Genomic DNA, 21,130 nt, shown 5'->3' with positions numbered 1-21,130 from the left:
CTTGGCCGCTCGGCCGAGAGAGGCGGGTCCCCAGAGTCCTAGAGCGCGCCCCTCCATAGGAGTGGTGACCGAGGTCATTTACGGATGTTTCGCCCAGGGTGGGCGCTATCTGCATCCTTTGGGTTCCCACAACTCTCCAGTGAGGTGGCAAAAGGCATTGTACATACTGTGGTCCCTCGACACGGGAGGAAACTGAGGCCCAAGTAGGGCAGTTCCTTGCTCAGGTCAGGGCTGGACTGTCCTTAGGCCTGTGACTTCACCTGGGGCACCTGCGCTCTCCTGGCACCCCCAAGGCCGGAATCCCGCAGCCAGGCCCCACCCTATCGTGCTTGAGAGTGCCTTAGCTACTCCCTCCCTCCATCCCTTAAACCAAGGTCAGTGCCCCTCTCCTGCCAAGAGGGGGACACTTTGGCCCACAGCAGTCCTTTCTCTTTGCACTCCTTTCCCCCCACCACCCTTTCCAGACATCTCAGAGTTAGCAAAACCAAGAAGAAAAAAAAAAAAGAGGGGGAAAAAGAAATATTCAGAGCTGCTTAAAGGAATGGTATCCCTCAAAGGTAATGGCTGTTGTTTGGGGACTGATCCCAGGCACCTTTTCCTGTGGCCTGGGGTGTACATTTCCGTCCCCGGCGTGATTTGAAAGAAGATGGAGGTTCAGTGAAGCAGAAAGGAGGTCTTGGAATATGTGAGGCCTGTTCCAGATGGCAGGTGCGACGCGGTGGCGGCTCCGCACTAACAGTTGGAGATTGTGCACAGGGGTGGAGAAGAGGCAGGTGCTACATTGAGTGCTCTTTGCCTTGTTTATGTATTTATTTATTTAAGGGGGGTGGTCTCATCCCTCTGCCCCATCCAGGCCAACAGAGCGCAATGCAACTATGGGTCCAAAAATTCTGGTGTTGATTTTTTTATTTTGGAGTTTTTCGGTTTTGGCTTTGGTTTTGGTTTCCAGTCTGCAGTAGGTAGTGATCATAATGGAGAAAAATTCAAATACTGTCCTTGTCCCGCCTCTGTCAGTCATCTGATTGCCTTTTACAAACTGTGACTGGCTTCTCCTGGGGATTCTTGGGAGAGAATTTCTGGATATGTGGGTGAGGGTCTTCATTCTGGTTTTCAATTCTTTTCATTCTCTCAATTTAGTTTGGTTTTTAAATTTCCTCTCCACCACTTTCCTTTCCCTCTGAGGACCTTTTGCAGGAAGCTGACTCCTCCCCTTGGGTCTTCTTCCAGCCCTGCCAGGAGTTGGAATAAGACTTTGTGGGGACCCGGAAAAACTGCTACCCCCATTTTCAAAACCTTGGGCCTGCCTGAATTTATTAAAGTGTGGTTTGGGGCACAAGAGGAACAGCCACACTCCCAGAAGTTGGGAGGAGCATGCAGCTAATATTTGCAGTAGCTTTTGCCTGTAATCGCAGCCACTTAGCCGACTGGGGTGGAGCCACATCATCACATTTGCCTGTGCAATCAACCCCCTGAAGTCCTGGGCTCCCATACAAGTGGTGGCCAAAGGGGTGTTTCCCAGATTCTGCTCATTGACTTTCTCCTCTGACGGCAGTCTCATTGCTTTTCACTCTTTATTGAAAGCTGCACCAAAAGGGCTCACCCTCAGGACTTTCTCTGTGGTTTCTTCCTTTACCATAGGAACCCAACTGAGAAATGTCCCCACTCTCTAGCCACATTCTCTTAATCAGGTCCCCATTGTTGCTGGAAAGCATATGCTACTAATATAGTGACGATGTTGCACCAAACGACACCCTGGTGTCCTGAAACGGTGAGCCCACCTTGATGAGCGTATAACTTTTTACCAGCAAGTGACTTCAGAATTCCGGTGATGAAAAAACTGTGATCCATTAGCAACTGGACCTGCCTTCAAGGGCAGGAGTCCATTTAAGTGGCTTAGTGGGGAGACAGGCAAGATTCACCTGAGGGATGACTCCCAACCGCAGCCTGTGAGGCCACCCAGGCAGGGACCTGGGAAGACACGTTCATCTCCCTCATAGGTTTGGCAGCCCTGGACGCAGCAGTCCTTCTTGTGCTGAGAATTCAGATCATTTGAGGAAACTGAGGAAGCCAGAAAAGACCTGTAAAGGGATGACCTGCTTAAGCATTAATTAATTTTACCAGAGAGGACTTGAAAATTGGATGTCAGGATGCTGGGCACTCCTGCTCTTTCTATCCATAAATCACATTGCATCTCTGGGCAGGTGTTTTGAAATCATACTAATGTCGTCCAATAATATTGCTTTGTTCCCCCCATTAGGAAAATGGGCCTTCACTAGAGAAGAAAATACTAATATATTAGGCCTAGCAGCACAGAACGTGTCTGCATTCATTATCCAATGCCAGTTTCCTTACTGGCTACCTCCCAGTCTCAATCATGGAGACATTCTAATCAGCAGTTCTCAAAATCTGTCATGTATATGAATCATCTAGAGGGCCTATTAAAACCCTCAGAGTGTCAGATTTGGTAGGTCTGGGGTGAGACCTGAGAATTTCACTTCTAACAAGTTCCCAGGTGATGCCTAGGGACCACACTTTATGGACCATTGTTATAAATATTCTGAAATACCAGCCTTACTTCAGTAGACATTTGGTGATTTCCTCAATGGCTGGCAACCTGGCCTTTAGTTTAGAACCCAAATGGGCTGATTTTAAGGAAGATGGTGACCTCCGAGAAAGTTTGTAGCTCCATGAATCTTTAAAAACTATTGCCATGTCTGGTTTTGTAGGCCAGAGTCTGGCTGGCTGTTTTGGAGTTAGTCGTTTCAAAAGGATGTAGTATGTTACCATGGCAATATTCTTCCCCACGCAAGAAGGCCCCAGAGGTCAGTCCTGCACAACTGACCGTGTGTTTTTCATGGCTTTTCCCATGGGGTGCCGCTGGGTTCCATTCCATCACTCCTGGTTGGCATTCCTAGGAAGCCGGGGATCGTCTGGAGGCTTCAGCCCCACTTTTTATCCAGCCTGTAAATGAAGTGAGCTTCCTTTGTCAACCCAGGGCCCAGCTTGCTTAGGGCTATGGATCAGATTAAGCTAATTGGGGTACAAAGCAGAGGTGGTTGGCAGGGACATCCCAAGGCTATGGAGAAGGTGCTTTTGGCTCTCTTAATTAGCAGCTCTTGCCTTGTAGTACTGTGTCTGGATTCTCAGCTGGGAAAGGCATGCCTTTCCTGCAGCATGTAGCATGAAGGTTATTACCTCTGTGGATGCAGGGCATGGCAGAGCTGTCTGTGGCACATGACTGCCGTGGGATCCCTTTGTCCTCTTCCCACGGCTCTCCTTGAAGGCCACACAGATATCCTGGTGTTCCTCCCTCAGGGTGTCATACACATGGTGTCCAGGTGGCCCCAGCTCACCAGAGGACAGTTCAAGGTGTGGTTCTGCAGACCTTGTATGGTTTGAATTCTGGTTGCTACAGGCCCTCTCCTTTCCTGTGTACATCTCTGCAGCTGGGATAGACCGATCACAGGACCCAGGTTTGAACATCAGGGCAGATCACAACCAATTTTTAAAGAGGGAGCATCCCTGAAGGATTTCTCTGGGATAATTTTATGGTCACGTTGGGCCAGGTTTAACGCTGTTGGTTACCCACGTCTGCCTATGAATGGAGGTGGGAGGCCGAGACAGCGCCAGGCCAGGCACTGGGCAGTGTGTTTTGCTATTTAGTCTGGGTTGGTTAGTTACACCTTGACTTTAGGAAAGCTTATTCCCAGTCTGTGTGACAGCCCTTGGTATGTTACTTAGGAATTGCATAAGACTCTGCATCTCTTCTGATGGCGGATATTACCGCAGGGAACCCCTTCTGTAACCTGAATGGATCAGAAGGACAGAAGAACAGATTCCTAAACACAAAATGTCTGAACTCTGTGGGTCTTAGGGACGAGATGAACATTTACAAGCCTGTATGTGGCAGATGCCTGACTTACATTCTTACCTGAGTCTTGGAACATCAAACCGGGACTTTTTAGGCTCGTTTTACAGGTGTAAGGAAATTGAGTTTTAAGAAGTCAAGAAGTGACCTTCCCAAGGTCACCAGGCTGTTTAGGGGGCACTTTCCATCTCACCCATCTAAAATATCTTTTATCAGACTGTTTTCTTTCTCCGTTCGTTCCCACCAAACTTGATCTACTTTTTCCGGAAGCATCTGTGTTCTGGCGTGAAACGGTTTTATGAACAGAGAGGTCTATTCACATTTAAGCAGCTAAACCCATCATTATGCCTCTGGACTCAGACTATAAAGATGTTGTGGAACTACCCACCCCATTATACTTTTTAAAAAAATATACTTTTTAAATTAACCGACACAGAGAAGTACACAGATTGTAAGTGTTCAGATCAATGGCTTTTTATAAACTGAACTCACCTGTAAAGCCATTACCCCAGATCAAGAAATAGAAACCCACTTATATCTTCATTGTCAAGGTTCTTTTGTTTGTTTTTGCCAATGCGAACCTCTGGTTAGAAGTATATTGTAACTGACCCGTCAAAATACTCCATCATGGCAGTATTTGAAGACCCCCAAAATGCTGGTAGTTACAAGTCAGCTAATGAATAAATCAGTTACTCACCAATGAGCCCAGGACTTCAGAGGGGGACTTCTGAACATACCCTCAAGAAAGATAACAGTGACTTCTGAGAGAGTTTTAAGAATAGAAGAGTCGTGGAATTTTACAGCTCATCTCGTAAGTGAAGCTCAGGGAGGTTGACGAGTTTGCCCACAATCTCACAGCAAGCAGGCAGGACCAGCAGGCAGCTCTTCCTACACACACACACACACACACACACACACACACACACACACACACACACACACACCCGGGATGCGTGCTGAGAAGTCCCCATTGAAATGGATCCTGATTAGGAAGAAAGCCATTGGCAAGAGGGCCTGTACAGGGCCAGTGAGGTCACCACCCAGGGTTGTCGCTCACTGACCTGCCCACTAGGGTTTGGTCCCTAAGCCCCAAACGCACTTCCTCTCCCATCTGCTCTCTAGTGGGCTGCTGGCAAAGAAACAGCCCTGCCATCCTGTCATGGCATGTTGAGAAAGTTGCTGGGTAAAACCAAACCCTGTCTGTGGCCGGAATGTGTTGTGAGTGAGTGTCCCATTCAGCGTGGCCTCTATTCTCCCCGGACGACAAAGACAGAGGTCCTCGGCCAGCTCTGCCACTTACCAGCCACCAACCGGCAGGCAGGTCCCAAACCCTAACAATCTCCCAGGCTCGTTGTGATGCTCAGCCCTCTCCTCACTAGGGAAGCTTGGCCATTGGCAAAGCACTGCTTAATGACAGTATTTATCTGGCAGTTCCTATGGGCCGGGCTGGGCGCTAAGTACTGCGCACACATCTCATTTACTCCTCTTCGGAGCTCATGGAAAGATGCTTCTGTTATCCCCATTTTCTGGATAAAGGACTTGAGGCTCTGAGAAGCAAAATAGCTGCTCAGGGTCACACAGCCACTTATGCATGGGGCCCCAGTGGAACTGGAGAAGAGTGTGTCCAAATTACCCTGCCTGGCTGCCACTGATAACCAGCCAGTCATTGGCAGTTGTTTATTGAGCCTACTGTGTGCCACATGTTGTTCTCAGTTCTGGCGAGACAACTGTGAGCCAAGAGAAATCCCCCCTCTACCCCCCAAGTCCTCCACAAAGGGCTAGCGTTCTTGAGCAGGATCCTTTGGGGAAGAATGCTCTTGGAGATTTGTGAGATTTGTGTCTCAGGCACTTTTAAAGAAAAGCCTGCCTCCTTCTTCCCGAATCCCCCCCTCCCTACTCCTTGCTCTTCCTCTTCGAAGCACCCCCAGAGCCCTCCGAGTCTCCCCTTAGGGAGATGATGGCTGAGAGCCCCGTGTCCCTGAGATCCTGCTGCACCTTTTTGGGGCCAGCTGACAGCACTCATGCCAGCCCCTTAGGAGGCTCGGGGGGCCCATGGCCACCCCACTCACGTGGCCCTGCCACCTCCCCATGGCCTTGTGTCTGTTATTCTCTACATCTCTGCACACAAAGAGCCCGGGTGCTGCGGCTGGCGCTCAGCTGCTGGAGTGGAGTGGGGAGGCGGGCCGCGGTGAAAAGCTTTTCTGAAAGGCCAGGGCGAGGCAGGAGTCACCCAGGTGATCTGAGCCATTCCCCCAGGACCCCAGGCAGGACCACAGTGAAAGGTTACTGCTAATTGGCGAGCTCCTGATGGGGCCGCATCTATTTAGCACCCCCCACTTCCCCAGAGACTTCCAGGATGGTCTTGGCACAGCCTGTGATTCAAACGCTCCCCGCCTGAGTCTGGCACAATCTGTCTGAAATTGTGAACATGGAGGCTCTTGGTTTTTTAATTTGTATTTTCGTTGTTGTTTTTCTCTGCCCATTGTTTCTGATGGATTTAGGAGCAGCCTCCACCCCGACTCTGGTAGCTCCCTTCCTGCGGCCCTTGCAGCAGGCTCCTGCCCCCTAGACCCCCCCCGCCCCCAGACCTACCATCAGAGGCCTTGCGGGGTCAGTGAGCCCTACGCCCAACCCAGTGCCCAGCCGCAGGGCCCAGCTCTCACCCCGCCATCATCCCTGACACTAACACAGCTTGTCCACCCTGTCGCAGGGGGCAGATGGCCTGTCGGAGCCGGAGGGCATCTCTCTGAAGCGGGTCGCTGTGGTGGAAGATTTCTTTGACATCATCTACTCGATGCATGTGGAGAGCTCAGCGGAGCCAGGCAAAGCCCCCAAGCACGCTGGGCAGAAGAAAACCTACCGAGCGGTGAGATTTCTGTCTCTTTGCCTCTGCTGGCAGCCCCAGGCCTTGGCAGGAGGCCATGGGCTCCGCACATGTTGGGCAGGGGGCGGGGCGGGGAGCTGAGGCATGATGAAACGGCCTTTGGGGACCCAGAGGGGCACAGGGCAAGGGCATGGCAGCCAGAGATGGCTCTCGGGGCAAGGGGGCGGGCTCTGTGGTCTGAGCACAAAGGAGAAGCAGGTTGAAGGGTGTGAAAGGGAGGGAAGGAGAGGGACTGGGGTGGGGGCACAGGAGGGAAGCCCTCCTCTTCCTGGCTTCTGCTTCACTCCATCCCCTCAGCTCCAGCCCGGGGCCAAGGGTGAGACCGCAGGTGGGGGTGGGAGTGGCTAGATAATAATAACAGTAAAAGCTTCCCTGGCATTCACTGTGTGCCAAGCCTGTCCCAAATACCTCCTGAGTGGGAGTTCACTCAGTCCCCAACAGCCCTGTGAGTTCCGTACTAGAAGTTCCCCAGGGGAAGTCTGGGGACCTGGTCTCCACCCTCAAGGAGATCACAGTTCAATTTAGGCTGGGGAGGCTGAGAGCAAAACTAAGACTCGAGAAACAGAAATGTCTCCAAGATAAGCTTTGAGGGAACAAGGACCCAGGTTCCTGGGTGTTCAGCAAAGGCGCCTCCAGGCACCAACGTTAAGTGCTAAGCCAAGGGAACTTCATGGAGAAGGTGGCAGGTAAGCTGGCATTCTAAGCTTTGGGTAGGCAGTAGGGAGCAGAGATGGCAGTCTAGAGTGGGAAACATCACACATGGGGCAGCTGGAGGGGATGGTGGCCAGAGCAGAAGGGGCCTTCCCGGGATCTAGCCATCTTCCTGTTGACCCCCATTGCCATGGCTTACGCCCAGCTCTGAACCACTCGTACACCACTAAACCAGTAAAGCCAAGCACTTTATGTTCATTCAAGCCTCACAGCAGTCCTGTGACAGAGACACTGTGGCCGCATTTCACAGTAAAGGAAACTGAGACCCAGAAAGTTAAGCTACTAGCCTGCGGTCACATAGCACTGAAGTGGCCATCACGCCCCTCTGCATTGACTTGCTCTCCGGCTTCCTAGATACTTGCCCCTCAGTGACTGGGCTTCCTCATCCAAGGCAGACATGAACCCACCCCCCGCCCTAAGTTCTTTTATAAATAGCCTTGGAGTGCAGCAGAGGTATATAAGTCTATCGTTTTCCCCATATGGCCTGATTTTTTTTTAAAAAAATCCAACAATCTGGTTTGTCCTTGTCCTCAGAAGATGGCTTTTGCCCTAAATGAGCCTTAAGGAAAGACCCATGTGCCAAGGACCTCAGAGAGATAAGGGGTCAGGCTGAGGGAAGCAGGAGATGATTGTACCATCTGCCCCCAGCCCTCCTGCTTCCCAGCACCTGTGCGCTGGGAAAGGACTTGTGGGAAGGCAGTTCTGAGGGTATTTCCACAGGAGGATCGTGAACCAAGGGAGGGATACCCAAGCTGGGGCCCGTGTGGGCCCCTTGGTACTTATAGGCCCCGCCCACTTTCTCAGCACTGAATCCACCGGTGCTGGAAGCTGCATGTGCCGGGCTCTGCGCTCAGCACTTCCCCTGCACCAGCTCTCTGAGCCATCACGCAGATGAAGGTTATATGGATGAAACAGGTGCTACCATTAAACCTCGGTTTCCAGATGAGGAAAATAGGGCCCAGAGAGATGATTCCACCTGCCTCGAGGTCACCTAGCCGATGTTCGGACCCAGGCAGCTGGCCCCAGAGCCCAAGCCCTGACCACCTCACGTCCTGTTTCTCTACAAACCTCCTGTGGGCAGCTAGTGAGCCCACCGAGTTGCTTTTTGAGGGGGACAGGTTTGGGCCAACCGGACCATGTGACTTCTCTGGTCCCCTCGATGCCCAGCCCCAAACCTCACCGGTAGGCACTTCCTGGGTATTTATGAAGGCTAGGGTCTGCGACCTCCATGCTGTGGAGAGGGCAGGGCTGGGCTGGTCCCCCCAGGCTTTGCATCTCCGGGCGAAGCGGACATCCAGCCCTTGGCTTGGCACTTCCTGGCTTCTCGTCCATATGCCCGCCGCGTGCCCCACTTCCCGCTGCCCAGCCTGGAGCTGGCACATGATTGGCGGCAAGCCAGCTGGGCTGCGCACAGAGCTGGAATTTCAGCAGCAGGGCCAAGGCGGAGGGAGCAGGCCAGGCCCTCCTGCAGGGGGTGTGGGGCCGAGGGGGCATCCTCCCCTCCTTCCTCCCCTGGGTGCCTCCCCTCCCTTCCCTCCTCCTCCTCCCCATCTGTCACCCTTCTCATGCCACCTTTTTCCTTTCTGGGGGGTGGGGGTAGTGCCTGGATGCTTTTGTCCCCTCTCTTCACCTTCTCCCATTTTCTTCAACCCAAACCTAGCTCCTCAGCTCCACCTGTGCCTGTGGAAGGAGACCCCCTCAAGGAAATTCCTCGCTGATGGCTGCAGAGAGGCACAGCCTGGCACTGCGGGGTTTGCATCAGGACCTTGTGAGGGGTTTTTGGACCTGTCTGTGTGTTTTCTGGCAAACCTGAATCCGTGGACTGTCTTGCTATCTCTGGGGCACCTAGAACTTTCCAGATTCTTACAAGCCTGGAGTACTTGAGGGAGCAGGGGACTGGAAGGGAATGGGCAGGCTTGTTCGGGGAATTAAAAGAGGCACTTCCTTTAGTGGGAAAAGAACTTTCTTGCACCTCCCACTGTCCAGCAGTGGATCAGAGAGGGCAGGTAATGAGCTCTCTGAAACTGGAGGTCTATGAGTCAGGGGTAGGTGGCCATTCACAACAGACAGTGAAGAAAATTCCCATCTTGGGCAGGAAGCCCCTGCCTTACTTTGCCTCTGATATAGTGTGGCCCCAGGATCCCAGGGAGTCTTGCCAGTGTGGGGCAGAGGGGAAGTCTGGGTTCCACAAATTCCCTGAACCCATGTAGAGGACTGGTTCCTTTTCAAGGCGCATTTCAGGTGTCTGCACCCATCTGAGTTAGTGCAAGCCCCTTTGCTTCCTTCCCCTTGCCCAGGATCCTGGTAGGCTAGATCGGGTTCTGGAGTCCTGATCTGGCTGCCCAGACCACTTTGGAGTTGGGACCAGATGTGGTCAGCAGCTGCTCCAGGCCCACCACGTGCTAATCCACCCGCAGGGCAGAAGGAGGATCTTGTAAAGTGGTGCAAATCCCCCCAATTGGCCTCATCTGTCTTTGTCGGCCTCTGAGTTGGGGAGCGAAAATGGGGCCTTGCAAGTCAGCGACTCTGCAAATAGCTTCTGCTCTCCCTGCCAGCAAAATCGCTCTCAGTTTTTACCACTAAGAAAAACGTAAAAGGCAGATTCATGTACAGGTCTCAATGTCCAGGCAGAAGGCCCGAGAACAAGGCAACAGACAGCCCAGGGCCTCCAAAGGCAGCAGGGCGGGGATAGGGGTCCTGGAGCTTCCCCTTAAATGCAACAGCTCTGTCTTTATCTGTTTCATGTTTTGAGCTTCAGGATAAGAGTCTATTTCCAGAACAGTGTCTGTAGCTCTAACACTATCTGAAAACCGCCATTCTACTGACTAGGGCATCAGCTGGGATTGTCCTCCTCGTTTCAACTCATCCTGTGGTCCTGTGGCCTTGGGCATCCGTGCAGTCAAACAGAAGTGGAGGTCCCATTTCTCACGTGGACAAGGCAGGGACGGGAACCAAAAGATGCCCACAGAAGGTTGAAGGCCCTCGTGGGGGAAGGCATCCTCCTCCACACCGGTCCCAGCAGCAGCATGGAGCTGGCCTGTGCACTCTACTGACTCCCCAGGGAGCTCTTAGCAAGGCTGCAGACATTCCAGCCATGCAGGGCAGGGCTTCCCTCCCTGGCCCTCAGATAGTTCCAAGGACTTCTCACTTACCTGCCTAGGGTCCACCCCACCTGCCCCTCCGTGGGACACAAGGCCAGGTGTGTGCCCAGTGCACCCCCACCCTGTGGCACACCAGCCAGCCTTTGCATACTGCTGGTCCCCACCAAGGCCAGGAAGCTAGGGCTGCCACTCTGGCCTCTGGGCAGGGCCCTCTCTGGGAACCATCTTTATAGCCTCAGGGGGGCCAGGCAGCAAGCAGGACTTCGGCCCACGCCACAGGCAGCCCTCACACAGAGCAGCCAGGCCAGAAGGCTCCCCCGAGCCCTACAGAAACTCTGTCTCTGCCCAGCGGCTGGTGAGCTCATGTAGTGAAGTAGGACTGTCCCAAGAGTATCAACCTTTCTTTCTTTCCCAGCAGACTGCCACCCTCTTCCCCCATGTCCTCGGCTCAGCTCTTCTGAGGCCTGACCTGGGATGCCACACCTCGGGCATCTAGGAGCTCATCTGTTGGCCCAACTCAGCCTCAGCCTTCTACTTGCCCCAGTGGGCGTCTTTGCCTCTTGCCCATTTACTCCTGCAGCCATCAGCTCCTCAGCAGGACCCATCCCTCCCCACCCTGCAGGCCCGAGAGGGACAAGCCACCCCTGAGATTTCCAGGCAGCTCTGGGCCGGGGATGAAGATGTCCGTGTGCGTGTCAGGAGAGCCCCATGCCTCAGCCCTCACACCCGAGGAGGATGGGCCGCACACCCTCCCATCTACTGGCTCCAATCAGAGAGCAGGGGTTTGCCCTTGTCCCTGACCTCCAGAGGAAGGCAATCAGACAGGGAATTTGGAAGGGAGATAACTCATCAAGGAGCCTGCCTGCTCCGCAGAGCATCAAATCAGCTGAGAAATAACAACTGTGTCACCAAAATTAACTCTGCGTTTGCAGCCGGCCGCCAGGCAGGAGTGGCCCCTGGAGCTCCACAGGCAGTGCAGCCTAAGCTGGTCCTCCAAGGGCCTGGCTGAAGCTGGAGGCAGCCTCCCGGCATCCCCCAGACCCATTCACTCTGCCCCACCCTACCCCGCCTCCTGGCCAGCACAGAGATGGAGCTGGGCGCTCGTGCTTCCGGGAGGAGCAGACCAGGTGCCGTCCTGGAGAGCAGCCCTCTCCTGCTGTGAGCTGACGGCGCCCTTGGCCAACTTTCCTGGCTGGGCTGCGGCGAGGACGGCAGAATGCTGGGTTGATGCTGCCCCTTAGTGGAGAGGAGCGGGAGGGCCTGGGCTCCGGGAAACCTGTGAAAACCAGCAACTGGGCTCCCTCAGCCAGGGAGCCTGGGCCCAAGAGGTCCTTCTGGCCCCCTCACGCAGTCAAAACAGGGCCAGTGGGTTTCCCAAAAGCCAGAGCAGGAAGAGAGGGCTGAGTATCTGGGCCCACACCCCCTTTTCCCTATTCCCCCACCCAGTCTCTTTCTTGTGTCCCCTCCCATCTCTTTCACCTCCCCTCCCACACTGCTTACTCCTCCTCCCCACGGGGGGGGGGCGGGGGGAGGTGACCTAGAGCTCAGGCTCTAGTCTGGCACTGATCTAAATTGCTTTGTGACCTGAGACCAATTGGTTCACCTCTCTGGGCCTCATGACCTTGCCTAGAACACTGGGGTCCCTGAGAGCCTGTCCAGTTTGAAAAATCTGATCCCTTGGCATCAGCCTTTCACAGTGCTCTTGATCTGTGTGTTACGGTGGGAAAAGCTTGTAGAGCCGCGGTTCTGTTTATTGGCCTGGAGCTGGCGGACTTGTAAGTGGGTCTCAGTTTAACTGTCTCTAAGAGCGGAAGTTGTTTCCTCCTCAGCTCATTCCTCAGTAGCAGCAATGAAATGTTCTGAGAGGGATATCACTTACTTATTAGAACATAGGTTAGATGCGAGATAATGTTTCAGTGTTCGGGTTTTTCCATTTTTAAGCTCTTTTAATTCAGAATTTTAAAACTAAAGGTATTCTGCAAAAGGACTGACTCATTACCATGACTGTGACTCCAGGACATCTGCCACTTGCTCCTCAAATCCCTGCCATTCCTGGCAAAGGCCAAGTGCCTGCCACCAAAGCGCAGCCCTTGGTGACCCGGTGCCAAGCCACTTCCCCACAGATCCATATAGCAGCGAACCTCCTCTCTCCCCCAGATCGCAGAGACCTATGCCTTCCTTCCACGAGAAGCCGTGACCCGGTTCCTGATGAGCTGCACGGAGTGTCAGAAGAGGATGCACTTTAATTCCAATGGCCTGGAGCCCAAAGGTAGGGAAGGAGGTGGGTGTGCTGGAGGCTCGGGGGAGGCTGTGTGGGGAGAGGCTCTCCCCCCAGAGGGGCCTTCTCTTTCCTGGCAAGGACAGAAAAGTGCACGCCCAGCGGTTGTCCCAATTCCCAGAGGCCAGTGTGGGTCCATGGAGCTGCCCAGAGAACCTCATTTTAGGTTCCTTTTTTTTTTTCTTTTTAACTTTTTAAAATGTCAAGTTTCACTAAAAACCAACAGTACATTCCTACCACCCTTCAAGAGTCTTCTTTCAGCAAGGTCCTGGGTGGAAATGGTCACCTCCTCCTCCCATTCCCTGAGCTCTGTAATTCTTGTCACCCAGGTCTCACCCCGGCCAGTGTCCACATGGGTCTACTCTCGCTGACCCCGCTCTACACTCTCTGAGGACAGGAGCACACCCCTCTTTGCGTGCACCCTCCCCCCCGGTGGCCACACACTGCCCATTAGTAGGCCTCCCTAAGTGTTTGTCCCCCCACCACCTGGTGCACACCCGGGAAATCTGTGGGGATTGGTGAGAATTTAAACTGCCCAGAGTACTTGTGACCAGCTGAAGCTGATCCCTGGACCGATGTCCACTCTCTCCAGCTCCGCCCTGCCCAGTGAGATGTAGCAAGGACCCCTATTTCAGTCCCCCCTAAACCTCAACCGAACATCCCAGAGGCCTCCAGTAGGCCTGGGCCATCTGTTCGCAGGTGACTTTGGCACAGTGAGACGGGCCGATATGTTTGGCTGGTGTGATTATAAGTTGGCCCCCTGAGAAATGGTGCCCAGGTAGGTGACTTGTCAAGGTGACTTCTAGGCCCCACCTGGGCATCAGGCCTGCAGGTGTTGCTGAGGTCGGCGCATGTTTGCCTGAGGATGGGAAACACCACCAGACACAGGGAAACACCGGCAATGAAGGCCGCCAACGACAAAGGAATTGAAGCATAGTGTCAGGTGGGGTTTTCCTCCATCAGAGTGGCCCCTGATGCCGCTCCTGGCCCACTCACAGATCCAGAGGCTTTCCTGTCCGTGGGGGCCATTCGTCCACGGCCACTTCACTGAGCACAGCAGAGAGCTGCTGAAGTAAGAGGGAAAGGAATTAATTTAGTTAATCCCTCACGAGTGCTGGGTTCCTGGTTTAAGAGAGGGGCTCCAGGGCCACACTGGGTGGGTTCAAACCCCCGCTCCGCAGCTCCATAGCTGTGTGTACTGACTTTACCTCTCTGAGCCTCGCTTTCCTCATCTGTGAAATGGAGTTGAGGTGGCACCTAGGTCAGTGGGAGGGCAGGGCTGATGAAATCTGAAAGTTAATCCCTGTACCTGGCACAGGGCTGCTGTGCTGGTGCTGTGAGCTGTGGCTGTGGCAGTTACTGTGATAACGCCCGCCCTAGGCCTGAGTGAGGCCCTGCCCCATGTGGCCTGGCCCTGGCTGGGCAGCTGCAACCCCTGGGCCAAGACGGCACTTGGTGCCTGTGTGTGGGCCAGGAGGCTTTCCCTGCTGCTCTCCCCACGCTGCCGGGCTCTGGGTCCCAGGGGCGCTGGCCCTGGTGCTGGTTGCTTGGTCCCTGCCCACCCGTCTGTCTGTCCCTTCCTGTGCTGTCCTAATTGTTTCCATAGCAACTGGTGGAATCCAGCACAGGACCGCTCCCTTAGGGGAACTGAAGCAGGCCAAGAGGGGCTGGTTTGTCGGCTGCTCTGGGGTCTGCAGGTTCCATCTCTTCTGCTCCCTTCTCCCTGCTGGTGTGGAGGATGGGCCTCACCTCCCCCATTCCCCAGGGAAGGCTGCGAGGTCTCCAGGGCTGCATCTTCACTCCTTCTTGTCTGAGGAGGATGCTGAGCGCAGCAGCAGCTTGCTTCTTCTCTGGCTGCCACCACAGTGTCCCCACCCCAGGGAGGGGAGAGGAGGGGAGGGAGGTGGAGAGAGGCTTGGTGGGCTCTGTGCTGGAGCCTCTCTGCATCAGCTTGCTGCGGCAGAACGGAGGGCAGGCAGAGTGAGGCTGCACCGTGCCCATCCTTGCCCGTCCTCAGATGGAATGCCACTTCCATGTCCCTGGGAGTGGAGCTTCCTACACAGGCAGTGGAGGAGATGCTGAGGGAGCAGGAGACTTGTGGCCTCAGTATCTCAAAATGTGGGCTGGGAGTCTGGCAGGCCCGGTGTGCCTGCTGTTCCCTGCTGTGTGTCCCTCAGCAGGTTCAGGGACCTCTCTGAACATCAACTGCTCCTAATAGCTCCTACAATCCTCTGAGGTGTCTGTCTGGGTTTACAGCTGAGAAAAGGAGGCACACAGAGGTGGTGTGGTGAAATCACTTGTCTGAGGTCCCCAGAAGGCAGAAGTTATCTTCCCATCAACAAATGGGAGTAAGGCTTCCCTCTTGGGGTTTTCATGAGACAGCAGTTGAATTAAACGAGCCCATTCTGTAGGGCGCCTGGTCCTCTGGGTGCCTAGGGAACATCAGCCTGTCCACCCCCCGCCACGTTGTTGCACCTGCGCACAAGACTGCCAATGTCAAGGTGTCCCAGGGGGAGACACAGTCAGTCACTCACCCAGGTGAGCACCCTGGGCCCACAACCTGGCTGCTGGACAAAAGAGAAGGGTTTGGTCTCTGGAGCTGCCAGTGGAAAGCCTTAGAGGCTGAAAGGCTCCCCTGTCTGCTTAATGGCCAGAGGCGTTAGCGTCGGGACTCGCCAGCTGGCAGGTTCTCCCTTCTCCTGCCCCAGCTGAGAGCCTGGAGATCCTATCTCCGCCCACCATGCAGGCCTCTCTGGATGTGGTCAGCTGCACCGACCCCTCTTTCACAGACACCCCTGCCATGCCAGCCTTCCCTCCTCCCTCACCCGCCCTCTGGGAAATCGGAGCTGGCCTCAGAGGCAGGCCCTGTGTTCCTGTCCCAGGAAGGTGGGGCGGGAGGGGGACAGGGAACAGGATGGAGACTTCTCAAGGGGCTGCTGGGAGAACGCCTCACTTCCTGGCCTCGTGTTATAAAGAAAGAAAGGAAGCAGAGCAGCGTCCCCTGCTCAGTGGTTTGTCCCCGGCAGGGAGCGGGGGCCTGGACTGTCCTGTGCACCCCCCCTCCCCACCGTCAGCGCCAGGAGCACAAACAAAGGAGGCTGCTGAGGATCAGGAAGTCCGAGGATGGGAAATTCCAGGGCCTCCCGGGGGCGCCACGCTCCTCTTCCATCAGCCCCCGGAACCAGTCCCTGGGTCCACGTCCAAGCAGAGAGGAGACGGAGATGAGACCACGATGTCCCTGCGCCCAGCCCTGGCTGCTGGGAGAGGGGCCTCGGGACATGTTTCACTTTTCTTTGATGTGACAAAATACTGTGTGAGCAGCCACAGACCAGGAGTTAGCAGCGGGCAACACCAGTTACCCATGGAAGGGTCCCTTCCTCAGCAAGAGTCGTCCACTCAGGGGGTGGCACCTTTGCAGCCAGGCCCAGATTCCTCTGTGTGGTTTCCAGCGCCCTCCCTGCCAGGCCCCTCCTTGCTGTCCTTCCCCCAGAGGACCCCATTCTGGCCATTCCTTTGCCCCTGCAGTCTTTCCTATGCCGGCCTGTCCTCTCAGCTCTCAGACTCATTTGCTGTGTGACGAGGAGGTTGCATAGCCTCCCCAGAAGCCATTGCCTCATCTGTAAAATGGGGGTTTTAACAGATGTTCTTGGGAACATCCCGCAGGAGGGTCTGTGTGGCACTCCTTGCGGGGCTCATAGCCGTCATCTGAGTGGGGGAACCTAAGTCCCGTTGGGGTCCCCTCTCCACACAGCTGCCTGGAGCGATCCCAGAGCCCTCCAGGCTGTTCCTCCTCGGAGTGCTAACGCACTCGCCATCAGTCCCGCCCTGCTGAGCACAGGGCCGTGCCTGCGTGCTTCCTCACGCTGTCCCCACCCTGAATGTGCACACATGAGTGCTCCTTGAAGACTTGCTGACCTATATTGATTCGCTTCCCTGCGATAGAGGTTTTTTTCTTCACTTTCTGAGCCGGACCCAGGCCTGTGATCTCTGGTTCCAAATCTGAAGCAGGCTGGCCAGTCCCTAGGCTCCACTGTGCCAGGCCTTCATCAGTCGCTTGTCCCTCAGTCCCTGGCCCTGCCCCCGAAAACTCTCCTCAGCACGCAGAAGCTATGGATGTCTCTGGACCAAGGAGTTCTTCCATACTGTAGGTAGAAACTCATGATAATTTGACCCTTGTGTTCCACCCGGGGGACCAGGGCCACCACCTCAGCTGGAATTTGCGTTGACTGATGAATGCTGCTGGAGCCCAGCCCCGGAGGTCAGCGCTCGGCTTGGCCCGGGGAGCGCCTCTGCATCGCTGGTTATTTTCAAGGCCTGTAAAACTAGGTCTAGTGCTTGGGCTGGTTTCAGTTTTCCTCGACAGAGTGGTGCTGAAACATTTCTTTGGGTGGTTCCTCTGCCTCTCTCAGCAGTAACCTGGATTATTTCGGCTGCATGACCCTTACTAGCTCCTAACCCACCAGTGGTCTCAGGTTATTTGTATTGGCTTGGGCGTGGCCACTGTATTTGTTGACCATAACGGTGTCCTGTCCCGTCTCAGCAGAGCCCAAGGAAGCCACTTCTTTGTTTGTGTGTCCACCTTAGCTCATCCCCATCCCTGTGAGCGCCCGACTCCACCAAGCCCCCACTGGCCCTGCCCCTTAGCCCTTTCCTCCTACTAAGCTGATCCTCTCTGAGTAGGGTGCTTACTGCCCCCAGAACTGTGCAGCTCCCTGCTGCGGAAAACCCTGCCTGCCTGTCTCCTTGCTGTGGTGTGGCCGAGCACTGACCTCCCACAGCCAGCTCCCTGGCGCATCCCCTCACCTGGAATGTCTCTCGCCTGCCAAGGTCCTGCCTCCCCAGCAGAACTCACTGCTGGAACTGCAGATGCAAGCATTTCACTGCACGCTGATCTCTGATGGATCTGTGTGTGTGTGCTTGGATGTCCCCACTTCCTCAGACGAGGACATCCCACCCCCTCTTCTTGAGCTCTCCCTGCTCACCTCTGGGCACCGGAAGCAGTTTCTGATCTGTGGACATGCTAGGGTGGGAACAAGCCAAGGAAAACCCCTTCTCTTGCCTCCTAAGAGAGCCATCTCAGCCATTGTGGGTTTCTTCCCTAAACCAAGCTGTACCTGGCTTTTTAAAAGTTACCTTTTTGTAAGTAACAGCATTTCAGATAGGACCTGGGTGACCCTCGGTAAAGGAACACAGTGTCGGGCCTCTGTGGACAACAGAACACAGAGCATCGCCCTGGCACCCGACTAAGCCTTCATTTGAGGCTCTGATCCAGGACCCATAGGATGAGGGAGCCCTTCTCACATACCATTTCATCTAACAACTCTTCACCAGACAACCACGTCTTTGAGGAAATGAAACGGAAACAGCAGAATTTTCCATCTGAAGACCTAAGATCTGAAAACAGGAACCATGGCTCTTTTGAGTGACATTGTCTCAGTGTAGCTACAATGTCTGTCTCAGGTATTGCATCCAACCCCATTGATTTGGAGGAGAGGTCCCAATGTGCCCCTAGGTTGCAGGTCAAGTCTGGGTTGATGGCGGGGCTCAAGGTCACAAAACACATTTAATTTCCCCACAGCATCGAGCATCTGGGCCAAAGGGGCTGATATACACTTGTGTCAGAGAACCCCCCTGCCACAGAACCAAGAGAAGTTCTCTCTTTTTTTTTTTTTTTTTTTTTTTCAAAAAAGAGACGGGTTTGGCCCATTTCAATACAGTCTGAGACATTCTACTAGTGAGAGTTACCTCCTTCTGGAAGAATAAAAATTCTGCACATGACAACCTAGCTTTAAAAAGCAAAACAGAGTTCTACATTTCTACGAAACTTGATAAGAAATGCTATTTGAGCTGCACGGTCACCGGAAGAAGACCACCTCAGACTGCACAGAGCCCGTTCTCTGCAGGCTATTCTGCCAAGTAGGAACTTCCCTGGTGCCCTTTGGGTATTTTCACCTCCCTGTTTGCAGGGGCCTTTCTTCTTTATTGTGGTAAAATATTTATAACATAAAACTTGCCACATGAGTAATTTTTAAGTGTACAGCTCTGTGGTGTGAGTTATATCACTCCGTTGGGCAATCATCACTGCTATCAATTTCCAAAACTTTTACATCACGCCAAACAGACACTGTGGTGCCGTGAAGCAATAACTTCCCACTCCCACCCCCACCCACCCCTGCCCCCAGCACGGCCCTGGGTTATTCCATTCTACTTTCTGTCTCTACGAATGTGCCTACTCTGGATATTCCATCTACGTGGACTCACACAGTATTTGTCCTTTGGCGTCCAGCTCCTTTCTGGCCTGGGCTCTGGTTCTGGAGCAGCAGATTCAGTGAATCCATGCCTTCCTCTACCTTGGCCCCCTTACCCACGTTCCCTCCAGCCCATCTCTCAGGCACAGTGCTGACAGCGCTGATGGTGGAAGGCAGGCTCTGGTCCGTCCAGAAGTCGCTCCCACTTTTCCAAGCACTGCTCAAATCCCAGCCCATGAACAGAATGAGGCACCAGGGGAACTCTGGGTCAAAGGCCTGGCACCTTTGGCGGCAGAGGGAGGAGGCAGCCAGAGAACAGATAAGCAAGACTATTCCCCGGGCAGAGCTCGAAGCAGGGTCAAGTGACTAAATGACCTAAGGAGGCCCCGCCTAGTGTGACGGGTCCCAGCAGGTGGCTGCAGGATTTTGAGCTTGGTCAGAGCAGGAGACATCTGAAGGGGAAGCTGGGCTGGGGAGAGAGGTGATGGGCTCCCTTTGAATCATGCTTCCTGTCCTCTTGACATTCCTGTGCCATCGCAGTCCCTCCTATATGGCACCCACAGTGGCACCTAAGGTGCTGGGCAGTGTCCCCTGCAGCAGCCTTTGCAGAAGGCAGCATGGCCAGAGATTTTAAGAATTATCGAGTATTCCTACCCTTTTACCCACGAATTCCCACATCTTGAAATCTGCTCTAAAGAAATGATCAGAAATACAGACCAATATTCATGCACAAAGATGCTCCCTGCAATGTTTATAATAGCCCCCAATAGGAAACAACCTGAGTGTCCAGTCGTAAGTGAATGACTTAAGGAAAATATGATGAAATAGTACAGGGCTGTAAAAATAATATTTGCAAAGCAAAACAAGATTTTTGATGGTGGGGGCAATGCCTATGACAAAATGCTAAGCCAAAAAACATTTTTTTAAGCAGCCTATAGTTCTCTATATGCATTATGATATCAAGTATGTAAAGAAGAGAAATCACAAGGAAAAAATAAACAGAAGCATATGCCAAGCTGCTTGGTGCAATTACGGTTTTTTAAAATTTTTCTTTACATCTTTCCACACTTTGCAAATGCTCTACAAAAAGAACATGCACTACTTTGATCTTCAGGACAAGACAGCAAGAAATGGGAGGAACAGTGCTCCTCTCCATGTGATTATAAAGGAACTAGAATTTAGAGGGTACTGGAGACCTGGCCCAGACCTGTGAGCCACGTGGTACCCAGCGCTGCTGGGGGAGAGGGGGTGGGGGATGGGGTGTTGCAGTGTGGCATGTGAGAGGGCTTAGGACCAGTGTTGGAAACTTAAATGTCTTCAGGAGCCTGGCAAGCATCATAACTGAATGCAAGTGTGCAGAGCAATAGGAAGGAGTGGGGACTGGCAAAATGGAGAGCCCACTCCCCATCTAAAAGGAGCAGCCACCGCTCAGCTGTGGTGACTGTTTGCTGCGAGGGAATAAGGACCCTCTGCAGCCAGATCTTCCAAGAAGGAAGAAATCCCTAATTTTTTAAATGTGAGCTTTCTTACTATACACCGGCACCTAACTGAAAAATACTTTAAGTGCCATGCAGTCTGCATCCACAGGCCAGATTCCGTGGGTGAAACCCTGGTCAGTGACCTCCAGCCCACTCCCCCATCTTCCTCGGGCTCAGTGTTGATCTCCCCACGTGGGTGCCAGGGTGCGGGGGCCCACAGCACAGGCTGAAAGGGGCTTCCTTTTGTTCTTTCTGCCAGAAAACGAGCCTCCCTCTCCTCTGGTCTCCGGGATCATCGATTACAACATGCCCCTCACCTCCACATACCTGAAGCAGATGAAGCTGCGTGTGATGAATTCCCAAGAGCAGGTAAGGCGTCCGGCCCCCTCCCCCACCCAGAGGCGTCCTGACTTGCCTGGATGTGGTTGATCCTTTCCAAGACGTGGGGCCACAGCCTGTGTAAACACACTGGAAATCAAAGAGGCCCTTATCTGGTTATCTGGACCGTGCAGTCCAGGCTGAGAGGGGAGTGAAAGAATGTGTTCCTAGTTAGAGGGTCCGC

General features: G+C 53.8%; 1 protein-coding gene across 1 annotated transcript in view; it reads left to right on the top strand.

Annotated features, from left to right (window-relative positions):
- The window catches only part of NOL4L (nucleolar protein 4 like), a 121,787-nt gene that overhangs the window by 41,009 nt on the left and 59,648 nt on the right, over positions 1-21,130 (top strand). Inside the window, exons 2-4 of the mRNA XM_032462098.1 lie at positions 6,579-6,734; positions 12,722-12,833; positions 20,828-20,937. Coding sequence (XP_032317989.1) covers positions 6,579-6,734; positions 12,722-12,833; positions 20,828-20,937 — 378 coding nt within the window. The remainder of the gene's footprint in view (positions 1-6,578; positions 6,735-12,721; positions 12,834-20,827; positions 20,938-21,130) is intronic.

The sequence above is a fragment of the Camelus ferus genome, chromosome 19, assembly GCF_009834535.1.
Source record: "Camelus ferus isolate YT-003-E chromosome 19, BCGSAC_Cfer_1.0, whole genome shotgun sequence".
In the NCBI taxonomy this organism is placed as follows: domain Eukaryota; kingdom Metazoa; phylum Chordata; class Mammalia; order Artiodactyla; family Camelidae; genus Camelus; species Camelus ferus.
The sequence above is the reverse complement of the archived record's forward strand: the minus strand, read 5'-3'. Positions and strand labels throughout refer to the sequence as shown.